Source organism: Pristis pectinata, chromosome 4 (assembly GCF_009764475.1).
Source record: "Pristis pectinata isolate sPriPec2 chromosome 4, sPriPec2.1.pri, whole genome shotgun sequence".
Taxonomy (NCBI): domain Eukaryota; kingdom Metazoa; phylum Chordata; class Chondrichthyes; order Rhinopristiformes; family Pristidae; genus Pristis; species Pristis pectinata.
The window spans coordinates 97216560-97228485 of NC_067408.1; the positions used below are offsets into that span (position 1 = coordinate 97216560).

At 40.5% G+C, this 11926-nt stretch overlaps 1 protein-coding gene across 1 annotated transcript; it reads left to right on the plus strand.

The window, feature by feature from the left end:
- The first annotated feature begins 384 nt into the window (after positions 1 to 384).
- Positions 385 to 11718, plus strand: LOC127569675 (NXPE family member 3-like). The gene is given in 5 exon segments (XM_052014475.1): positions 385 to 1100; positions 4966 to 5039; positions 7648 to 7679; positions 8503 to 8686; positions 11165 to 11718. Coding segments are annotated over 5 exon segments (1560 nt in total).
- Positions 11719 to 11926: the final 208 nt, after the last annotated feature.

Below are 11926 nucleotides of genomic sequence, written 5' to 3' on the forward strand. Positions count from 1 at the left end.
TCTGTTTTCACTATCCTCTAAATCCTTCTCCTCGGTAAATACCAATGCAACATACTCATTTAGTACCTATAATGCATTGAGATGGGTGGTTCTTACTGATACTGTAACACTAAGAGGAAGGCACAACTTCAGTAACCCTGCTCTGTTCAGATCTCAATATGACTTCACAGAGAAGGCAGTGGAAATCATATCTCTAGACAAATTCCCAAAACCCTCTGGGAGTTGACAGATAAACTTTCTGGGAACATACTTACTGTCCTAGCCTCAGATGCCAGCATAAATGATTAAATTCTGAATTTTTCCTTTCCCCAGTCAAATATGTATTCAATTTCTCGATCAGACACTCAATGGAGCAGATATCCACTTCCAAAGATTTATTCCACAATGCAGCAGGAAGTGGAAATGCAGAAGACTGATTGGACACACAGACTGGTGCAGTATGGTTACCAGAATCACAGCTTCACCCCTGAAGAAAGGTCAGAGGGCACAGTCCTGATGAAAATGATCAAATGGCCAAAGCCCCCCAACCCTACTGTACCTTTTCGGAAAAGCAGTGACCCATCACGTGCACGCTTTGTTATTATAAATTCTGAAAAGACTTTCTACGTTGGAGATCAGTTACAGGTGATGCTGCAGATGTATGATTTTGAGGGAAATCCGAAGCAATATGGGGGTGACTATCTCCAAGCCCGGATCCACACCCCAGAGTTGAAAGCCGGTCCAGCAGGAACAGTTATAGATAACCAAAATGGATTTTATTACATCAATTTTACTTTATTCTGGCCGGGGAAAGTCCAAGTGTCTGTTTCCTTGGTTCATCCCAGTGAAGCGATCCAGGTACTTCAGAGACTACGTGAAGAACAGCCATTTAGAGTGTTTTTAAAAAGTACCTTCAAATATGGGGTTATTTCAGAGGCTACAATATGCAATCTATTTTTACCTCAGACTAAACCACTTTGTAATTTTACTGATCTTAAGACCGGGGAGCCCTGGTTCTGTTACAAACCAGAGAAGCTTCCTTGCTCTACTCGTGTCAACTATAACAGAGCAGGATACGTGAAGCTGCTTGTGACTGGGGGAGACCTTACATTTTTCCAAAGGTATGTGACTTACATTCTTTCAATTTGTTTCTTCATTTAGCAAGGCTGTAGCAAGATTGATCAATGTGTGTGAGGTATGGAGGGGTATGGAATTGCAGAAATTTCATGTTGTAGTTTGGATTCCAATTCTAGAATGTCAACTATAAAGTACATCATGAATTACCTACAATCCTTTTTGGTTCATTGACTTGGAGTCTCTATTAATGCAATAACTTCAGGTGTTTCAAGATGCCTGACGGGATTGTTTTCATAGTGCGTCATTGATGCTCGAAGATTTGTCCCAGGTGGATTATTATCAGGAGTCCCTAGAAATGTTTGATTTTGCCTACTAGGGTGGTGTGTGCTATAAAGAGAGTTAAAAGGCAAAATTTTAATAATGCAATCATTTGTTAAAATCATAAATTCCATCTCAAGATGCCAAGATATATCTACTGAATAGAAGATACAACTGTGTAGTTTTCTTATTCTGTTGCAAGAGAAGTAGAGGGTAGATCTTGTGCCCCCAGGACTCATCCCTCCAGGCACTGAAAATGTTCACCAGCGCAGTCTCCCTGAGGATGGAGAAGTCATTTGTACTAATGGACACATGACATTCACCACAAGGAAGATCTCACGATCCACAACTACCTGCATCATAAGGAAGTGGGAACCTTTCCCATTAATCTAGAAATTGGTGGTGCAGTTTTGAGGACAATCAATGTCTGCCTGCATTCCTGGGAAGCCAATAGTGCTGACAGATCACAGTGCCTGAGATGCCAGCTGCTCCTCACTGAAATCAAAGTAGGAGAAGTCATTTCTTTGCAAAGTCTGGGAAACCTCTGTGAAGCAGCAGTGAGCAGGAAATTCAGAAATGCAGGCAGGGATTTGCTTGGGAAATGATCTGGTGGTGAAGAGATTGAGAATTAGCATGACCTTGACCTCTACTGATAGGCCAGCCCAGGTGCAAGAGCATGGATGAAGGTTTTCCCACAGAAGCTCACACCTCTCAGTGATGAAAGTCTTGGAAAAACTAAGCCCTTCAGAAACATTGTTCATCAGAGGTCCAGGTAGATTTGGTGTCTTTGAAGATCATGGGATGAGCTCTTCCTTGATGGGTCTGTCTTTTCCTTCCGCCCCAAAGTGCCTGACCCACCTGAGTGGCCAGCCATTGTCATAATAAAGCCTCCAGTGATGTCACTATTGAGGTACCCATTGGAACTGTGTCTCAGCAGCTAAATGGAGGAGAGAACACTCCCTATTAGTTGTAGCACACTCATTGGCCTTTAGAAAGTGTTTGACCAGTGAATTCTGAAAATGCCCAGTCAGGAAAAGGCCAGGAACGTAAAAATGGATTGCACACGGAAGTTGCTGGTAGAGTTTCACCCAGAGGTATTCATTAGCGTAATCTACCTCAGCCAAATTAAATTCTGTCCTTTATACACCCAAAATGTAACATGATCACAGTCCTGGGCTCATGAATTTCAGTTGCCACCAGGTAATTAGCTTTCCATGACATTAAATAGGATGTACTAGAATTTTGAATGTTATCATTTTTCTTAAAGGTACAGGGTAATACATTTTGAATGCTCTGACTATAAAGTCCAATATTTACTGGCTCAGCTCGGAACAGTGCCAGCATTGTGTCTGAGCCTAATTCCTTCTCTAACTGCTACAGCTGGATAGATTTCCTGACCCTGATGGGCCACACATACACAACCAAAGATGTGCTGCCACATCAAATATGACAGAGCAGACCATCAGAATACAGATAACGATTGCTTTGATGGGACTGTACCGGTTTAGAATGGCAGTGCTCTGAAGAGCAGGTGACAAGATTTCAGGTTGTTTCTTGTAATCTGTACAGCCTTACATACAAACAGACTAACATTCAGTTCAGAGCAGGCATTGGCCACTCACAGCATCATTTAGAAAGATCATGGCTGTAATTGTAACCTCAACACCAAATTCCTGTCCACTCCCTGTAACCTGTACAAAGACACCCAGATCCCACTGTGCCTCAGAGCTCTGCAGTCTCTCAGCAGTTTGTCAATACGCTAGTTTATTTTTCTGCCAAAATGGACAATTTCATATTTTCTCAATTGTACTCCATTTGCCACATCTTTGCTCAATTAGCCTACCTATATGTCTTTGTAGTCTCCTCGTGTCTTCTTCACAGCTTGTATTCCTGCCAAATTTAGCAACCATTTCTTCAGTCCTTTCATCAACATTAGTTATACAAAGTGTAAAATGTTGATGCCCAGCACCAGTGCCTGATGCATCTTGCTATTGAGGAAAAGACCCATTCATACCTACTCTCTGTTTTCTGTGAGCCAACAAATCTTCTTTCCATGCCAATATGTTAGCTCTTGCACTGTGAGCTTTTATTTATCCCTGAGTTACAATATTATCAATAATTGTTTCAAACTATATCCCTCTGACTGATGTTGAAGTAACTATCCTCCAGTTTTCTGCTTCTCTCTCTCTTTCCCGTTTTGAATCAAAGCACAGCCATTGACCCAGGCAAAACCTTGAGCACTGTGGAGCAGGAAGCAAGGTAGGTTGAGGAGGAGGAGGAACAGGAGAGGGAGGAGAAGAAATGGAACTGAAGAGGTAATCTATCCATTTACTTTTTAGCTAGTCTGTCCCTCATAAACTGAGGGACACCATCTGTTATCTGTCGTCTCCAATTATATGTAATCTTGTCCAGTGTAGAGAGTGTGATTATATTTGTGAATAACATACAGCTGTTAGCTGTAAATAATGAGAACATAAGGCAATAGCCTTACATCGGTGAAATAGCAGGCACAAGGCTGACAGAACATCATGCAGGAAATTGTGAAGTATTGTATATTGGAGAGGAGAATTGAGAGAGGTAGTATTTACAGAAAGTGGTACAATTGTAAAAGTTTGCAGGAAGAGAGAGACTCTGGCTTATACTACATAGAAATCTGAAAGTTCTAGGTCAAGTTGAGAAAACTGTTCAATGGACAAAAGTGATCCATGCCTTAGAAATGAAAGAAGTTCAACTAACATTTTTATAAATCATTGATTTGGCCTCAACTGGAGCACTCTGTCCAATTCCGGGCACAAGGGTTTACTGGAATGGAACCACGTGAGCCACATTAGGTACCTGGAGGGATGGTAACAGGAGAGGATTCAGGGAAGATTTAGTAGAGATCATAAAAAAATTGTAAGCATTTTAAAGATTAAATAAGGAGAAAAGTTTGCCTTGGTTGAGGGATTGGCAATGAAATGTGAAGGTTTAAAACAATTGGCAAAAAGGTCAGAAGTAAAATGATGAGATTATTTACTTGCAGTAAAGGGAAGTGGTAGAAAATTCAGTACTAACTGTCAAAAGGGACTTGGATATATATTTGAAGGGAGAACATTGCTGAGCTATAGGAAAGAGCAGGGGAAAGAGATTTACTGCATAGCTCTTTGAAAGAGCCTGCATAGTTATGGCTTGCTAATGATGACAAGAATCTGCACAGGCATGGCATGCTGACAGGAAGAGATTCTATAATTCTATTTGGTTCTTGGGTGGAAACATGCTTGCCTAAAGATTGAAATTCACCACCTTTTGGTGTGCTAAATTTGTGCCATCTACAGCATCGAGACTCACTTGGATCCCCGATAAGTTCATGAAATTGGACAAAATCTGTTAAAAGCAGCACGATGGAAACCTGCTAAAAACCAGTCACATACTAAAATGGGACCTGTGTGGTTCCCTTTAGGGGCTGCACAAGGAGCCCCCAGCTACCTCGTCAGTGTCACTGAAGCTTAGAGAAATAGAATAGCCAAACATATATTTTTGTGTTATCTCTAGTAGGTATTCTCTTTATATCTTGATGCAATGACTTATTCTATGATATATTACCATTTACAGTAAAATCAACATCAAGAAGAATTTACTACCCAGTGCCACAGATTATATAACTGTAAAACCTTCACCTCGGGCAAGTAAGATTATTTATATCCATAACTAATGAATTAATGGTTTGGTAAGAACTATAAGCTGGGATAGTTTCTTGCTGTAAATATTGCAAGTCCTCAGCCATTCCAAATAAAATATAAAGGACCATGCAGTTATTTCCTAACTTGCATTAGCATTTCATGTTAAGCTTAGTTAGAGCAATTAAAACATATCCAACAAAATGTGTTTATGAATTCACATAGGATTGGTACTATGTGAATTCATAAACACGTGGATTTGTATAGAATTGTTTGGATAGAATTGTATAGAATGATTTGTATAGAATTCAAAATTTTACCCGAAGCAACATTTTGAATTCTACACAAATCATTCAGCAACATGAATAATACTGAAGACATGGTTGTTACGGTGTATTTTAAGAATTTAAACTGGTGGTTTGAAAAATATAATTTATGGTAGCTTAGTTTTATTTCTCATTGCAGTCTAAGATGCAACCTTACATCCTGTATGCTTAAAGTTAAAATGTCTGGTAATTTGCTGCAGCTACATAGAGGATGAGGACTGGATGGAAACAGACCATCCGTGTGTTAGGCACCAAGCCTGAGTGTCACTTCCATTGTCCTTACCTGACCACTTCTACAGAATCAAGTATTCTACAATCCCAAATATTGAATTCAAGAGAAAGGAAAATTGGCTTTGGGATATAATCAGCAGCCAATCTATTATTAACTCTTTAACACTGCTGAAGCTTAGCATTCAGGTATTCAGGTACAGGTCTTAGCAGGAATCTGAAATATTGACATCCATTCATTAATCATAATGTCAAGTTCTGTAAAAATACCATGCTGTTTGCTGCTTCAAGGAGCATTGTCATGCACATTTGAAGCAGAACTCTAAATTTTGTAAATAAATTACTGGTGTTAAACGCGATGCCATCTCAAAATAAACAGCACTTTGTGGATACAAATGCAGGATTTGCTTTAAAACCAGGATGCCATTGGCATATGCTTTGTAACAAAATAAGGAAAACAAAGATTGAAAAGCAAAAGACTGCAGATGCTAGAAATCTGAAATAAGTCAGAAGACGCTGAACATAATCAGTGGGTCAAGCAGCACCAGTGAAGTGAGAACATTGTTAATGTTTCAGGTCAATGACCCATCATCGGAAAGGTAAAACATTTACTCCAATGAAGGACCATTGACCTGCAACATTAGCTCTGTTTCTCTCTTCACAGAGGGTGACTGCATTACATACATCTGGAACTTGATGGTTTGAATAATGTCCCACCACCCAACATTGAAACTCCCATCCCAATAACTACACACCAACACTGTCACCCCACACCTCCTCACCCTGCTCCTCCATCACTACTGTACGATAGGTCCAATGTTTACACAAAGTGTGTGCAATGGTATGTAAATTCACTGCTACCTGTTTATAGCCAGGTTTTTTGAAGTTTGTTCCTGGGGAATAGGTTTGGGAGATATCAGCATAGCTACACGACAATTTCTAGAATGGTGATAGAAAGCAAAACATAATGGACAATTATATTGGTTAGGCATTTTTCTAAAGAAATGGGATGTGATGGTGTCAGTGCTATTCAATTCAGGGTTTGTGCCCTGAGAATTTAGAACACAACCTTGGTTGTTAAAGCCAGTTGTTACTCAAAGTAGATGGAACACAGTCATCCTTTGCTGAAACATCTGAGGTTCCCTATAAACAGCTCATATTCTCCATATTCTTTGCAGGGGCAACAAGTGGGCAGGACTATTCCTGAACTCTTTTCCCTGATGGAGTGCTTCCAACCTGGATTGGAAACTATTCCAAAGAATCCAGTTGCTGGGGATGAGCTTCCTCCTTCCCTTCTATTTATAGAAACAGTTTTGTTGGTTACCATTATACCAAAGCTGCAGTTAATGACAGCATGGAGTATTGGCACCCAATGGGGATGAGGTAACCCCACTGAGTGCAACATCAGTTACCATTTACACATTGGCACAACATTGTTCAGAATACTGCTTGGATTATTTTTCTCTTTGTGTATATGTACGCATATCTAGGGATTGGCAGCACAGCATTTAGTTACTGGGCTCATCATTACCATAGCAATGTGGTTGATCATTAAATAGCCAAGAAACCCATTATTCAGTTGATCAAACAATATGCAATAAGAATAAATTAGGTCAGTGCTCACCAAGGTGCTGAACATGGACATGGCAATGGCACACTCATACTGGTCAACCAAGTCATCTTGAATTAGATGATCTGTCCCATAGAGATAGCTATCCACAGTTGTATCTATAGAATCAAAACATCCCAGAATCCTCAAGCACAATCCCTACGTATATATTGTTCCATTGGTAGGATGTACCCACCAGAGGTGGAGGCAATGTGATATACAGTCAGATGGAGTTGACTACATTGTGGAAAATTGGCTGTTAACCCCATAAAGTCTTACAGTATCAGGTCAAACGCAGGCAAGAAACTCCTTCTGATTATTGCTATCATCCTTCCTCAGCTGTTGAATCAGCACTCCTACAGTTTGAACAAAACCTAGTAGAAGCAGTGAAAATAGTAGTTTATAGGTGTACTCTAAATGGGAGAGCTTCAGTGGAGGTAATGATCATCTCCAGTAAGAGAGGCTAACTACCTACCCTTGACATCTGCAATTGAGTGTCCCACCATCAAAATCCTGAGGGTCATCACATTTGACCAGAAACTTAACTGGACCAGCCACATGAATACTGTGACTGCAAGAGCAAGTCAGAGATCGGGTATCCTGTGATGAGTGGGTACCCCCTGACAACCCTGTAGCCTCTCCACGGGCATTATCCAGGTGTGTGAAAGACTACCATCCACTTTCCTGAATGAGAGCACCCCTAATTGGTCTCAACACCACCCAGGCCAAAGCAGTCTACTTGATTGACATCCCACCCATCACCCTAAATAATCATTCCCTCTACACCTGACATATCACAGCTGCAGCTATAAACCATTTATAAAATTCACTACATCAATTTGCCAAGGATTCTTTGACAATAGTTCTCTAACTCCCAGCTTCCACTAGCCAGAAAAGCAAGGATAACAATTGAACCAGAATTGAACCACCTACGAGTTTGATCCAAAGAAAGTAATTTCTTGCCTCAAAACTAAATCGGTGTTTCTTCATTGTCACTGGGTCAAAATCCTAGAACTCCCTACCCAAAGGTTCTGTGTACCTTCACCACCAGGACTTCACCAACATCTCAAGTGAAAGTATGGATGATTAATAAATACTAGCCCTTGCAGTGATTCCCACATCAAGTGGATGAATAAAACAAAACTTTGTGGCAATTGCTAAAGACCTTCCTGGAGGCTGTCATTGCCATTGAAACTATGATTAGCCAAATGTATATACAGTACACTACCAGTCCAATGTATAGTACACCACAATTTCTGTATTTCTGTTCACTTTATTTTCAGCTGCAGTTCTTGATAAATGTGTCCAGGGAAAACCGATGTTATCACCAGCTGGGTTTTATTATAAGGACCAGTGGATGTCAACAAGCTGCAATATCCGTCAATTTAACACTCCTGCAAACATTACAGACTGTCTCCGTGGGAAAAAGATTTATCTGATTGGAGATTCCACAATGCACCAGTGGTTTACATATTTGACTAGATTTCTTCCAGGTGAAGTTGGTTAATCTATCTGTCCATCTCATTTTGGAGGGTAACATATTAAATGCATATGTTGCATTAGAAATTGATCTCTTATACGGCAGATTACATGGGATATATGATACAGAAACAGGTCATCCGGCTCAACAGTCCGCAGTGGTGATTATGTTCCCACTCATGGCTCCTCTGTCTCTCCTCATATAAGTCTGTCAACATGAACTTCTACTCCCTTCTCTCTCAAGCGTGGCGACACTTGCAGGCTGCCCCCCAGAACACTACGCAAAAAGATGCATTTCACTGTGTGCTTCAATGTACATGTGACTAATAAAGATATCTTATCTTATCTTAAATGCATAGAATACTGGGGGACTACCTTGTACTGAGGAACTCTCCTTCTCCTCTTCCCTAAAAAGGGGAAAAGTTCCCTTTGTACTCACTCTATCAAATTCCTTCATAATTTTAAAGACTTGTGTAAGGTCACTCTGCAGCCTTTTATTCTGGGTAGGTGTGGAGGAGCAGAGGGATCTGGGGGTTCATATCCACAGATCACTGTAAGTTGCCTCACAGGTGGATAGGGTCATTAAGAAAGCTTATGGGATGTTAGCTTTCATAAGTCGTGGGATCCAGTTTAAGAGCCATGAAGTAATGAAGCAGCTCTACAAAACTCTGGTTAGACCACACTTGGAGTCCTGTGTCCAGTTCTGGTCGCCTCATTATAGGAAGGATGTGGAAGTGTTGGAAAGGGTGCAGAGGAGATTTACCAGGATGCTGCCCGGTTTGGAGAGTATGGATTATGAGGAGAGACTAAGGGGGCTAGGGCTTTACTCTTTGGAGAGAAGGAGGATGAGGGGAGACATGATAGAGGTTTACAAAATATTAAGAGGAATAGATAGAGTAGATAGCTGGCGCCTCTTTCACAGGGCACCAATGCTCAATACAAGAGGGCATGGCTTTAAAATAATGGGTGGGAAGTTCAAGGGAGATATCAGAGGGAGGTTTTTTACCCAGAGAGTGGTTGGTGCATGGAATGCGCTGCCTGGGGTGGTGGTGGAGGCAGGTACATTGGTCAAATTCAAGAGATTGTTAAATAAGCATATGGAGGAATTTAAAATAGGGAGATATGTGGGAGGAAGGGGTTAGATAGCCCTCGGTGAGGTTTAAAGGTCGGCACGACATGGTGGGCCGAAGGGCCTGTATTGTGCTGTTCTATGGCTATATGGTTCTATGGTGATTCATTCTGTTCATCCTTTCCTGATATGTACACCCTTATATTTCTGCTATCATCCTTGTAAGTCTTCCCTGCATCTTTGTGTAATATGGTGATCAGAAATCTAAGTGTGATCCAGCCAAGATTTAATACAGATTTAACATAACTTCCCTACATTTCAGTTCTGTCCTTCTAACCCTTGGCTTGCTTTTTTAATGCTAACCGTGATGTGATTGGTGTATTTGTGCTGTGGGATCCCTTGTTCTTCTAACCACACACTTGATCAGTACTTATAAATGGTAGAAAGACTTTGGGGACATGATCTTATAGCCACGGTATTTACCGGACTGCTTCACTTATGTCTTTGGCCAATTGTAAGTCCCAGGACGATGATCAAGACTCAGCAACAGTAATACCACTGTAAATCAAGGTCAGGTGGTATTGGTATTGGTATTGGTTTATTATTGTCATGTGCACCGAGATACAATGAAAAGCTTCTGTTTGCATGCCATCCAGGCGGTTCATGCCATACATAAGTACATCAAGGCTGTAAAAAGAAAATAGAATGCAGAATATATAGTGTTGCAGCTACAGAGAAAGTGCAGTGCAGGTAAACAGATAAAGTGCAAGGGCCACAATGAGATAAAATGGGAGATCAAGAATTCATTATTACGATATGAGAGGTCCGTTCAACAGTCTGATAACAGCAGGATAGAAGCTGTCCTTGAGTCTGGTAGTGCATGCTTTCAAGCTTTTGCATTTACTGCCTGACAGGAGGGAGAAGAAGAGAAAATGACTGGGATGGGAGGAGTCCTTGATTATGTTGGCTGCTCTCCTGAGGCAGCAGGAAACGTAGACATAGTCAGTGGAGGGGAGGCTGGTTTGCATGATGGACTGGGCTGTGTTCACAACTCTCTGCAATTTCTTGTGGTTTTGGGTGGAGCAGTTGCCAAAACAATCTGTGATGCATCTGGATAGGATGCTTTCTATGATGCATCTGTAAAATTTGGTAAAAATCATCTTGGACTTCATTAATGAATGTTGCATAATACAAAGTAACTGGAAGGAAATTACTATGATTCAAATACTCCATTATTATTTGCCAGTTCAAGGATCCCATGTCAGATTAGTATCTCTTAGCTCATTAATTACATGGACAGGTTGGTAAATCACTTGTTCTATTTGGTGCTGTAAGTCTGAAAATGAAATGTCTTGTCCATTTACATACATGTAAATATTAGCAAGTGATGGCCAAGCAAGTTAATTTAATCTTTTCCTTTTAGGTCTCAAAGTATTTGACCTTGGCTCTTCTGGATTAGCTGGCCCTCTCCTTGCTTTGGACAAGGAACACAACATCATGGTGTAATTTCGTGTACACGGTCCACCAATCCAATTCTACAATATTTGGAGCCAATTATTGCGGTACACTTCAAATAGAATAGATGAAGTTAAAGGAGGAAAAGACTCAGTTATAGGAATTACCTTATGTGTCCATTTTGCCACTTATCCAATAGAAGTGTACATTCGGAGACTACAGTATATCCGGAGATCAATTCTACAACTTTTGGGCAGGAGTCCAGATACATTAGTGGTAATAAAGACAGCTAATGTACGGGCCCTTACACCAAGTCTCAGTCTCCGTCAGAGTGACTGGTTCTCCTACCAGCTTGATTTAGTACTGAGAAGGATATTTGCAGGCATCAACGTAGCATTTGTGGATGCGTGGGAAATGACCATAGCTCACTACCTGCCCCATAACATACACCCTCCTCAAATCATTATAAAGAATGAAATGGATGTGTTTCTTTCATATGTGTGCCCTTCTGAAAATAAGTAAGTACTTTATTAGTTCTGTCGTAACACAATCAAAAGTTTGTTCTAACTGCGTAAAATTGATGGACATTTGAAACATTATATATAAACATTATACGTATATCAATGTTCCCTTTAAGATAAATAATTTTTGAATTTTGCATACATGGAAGTATGCATTGGTTGTAGCCAAATGGTTTTGGTATGTGCAAATAATCCTTTGTTATCTTATT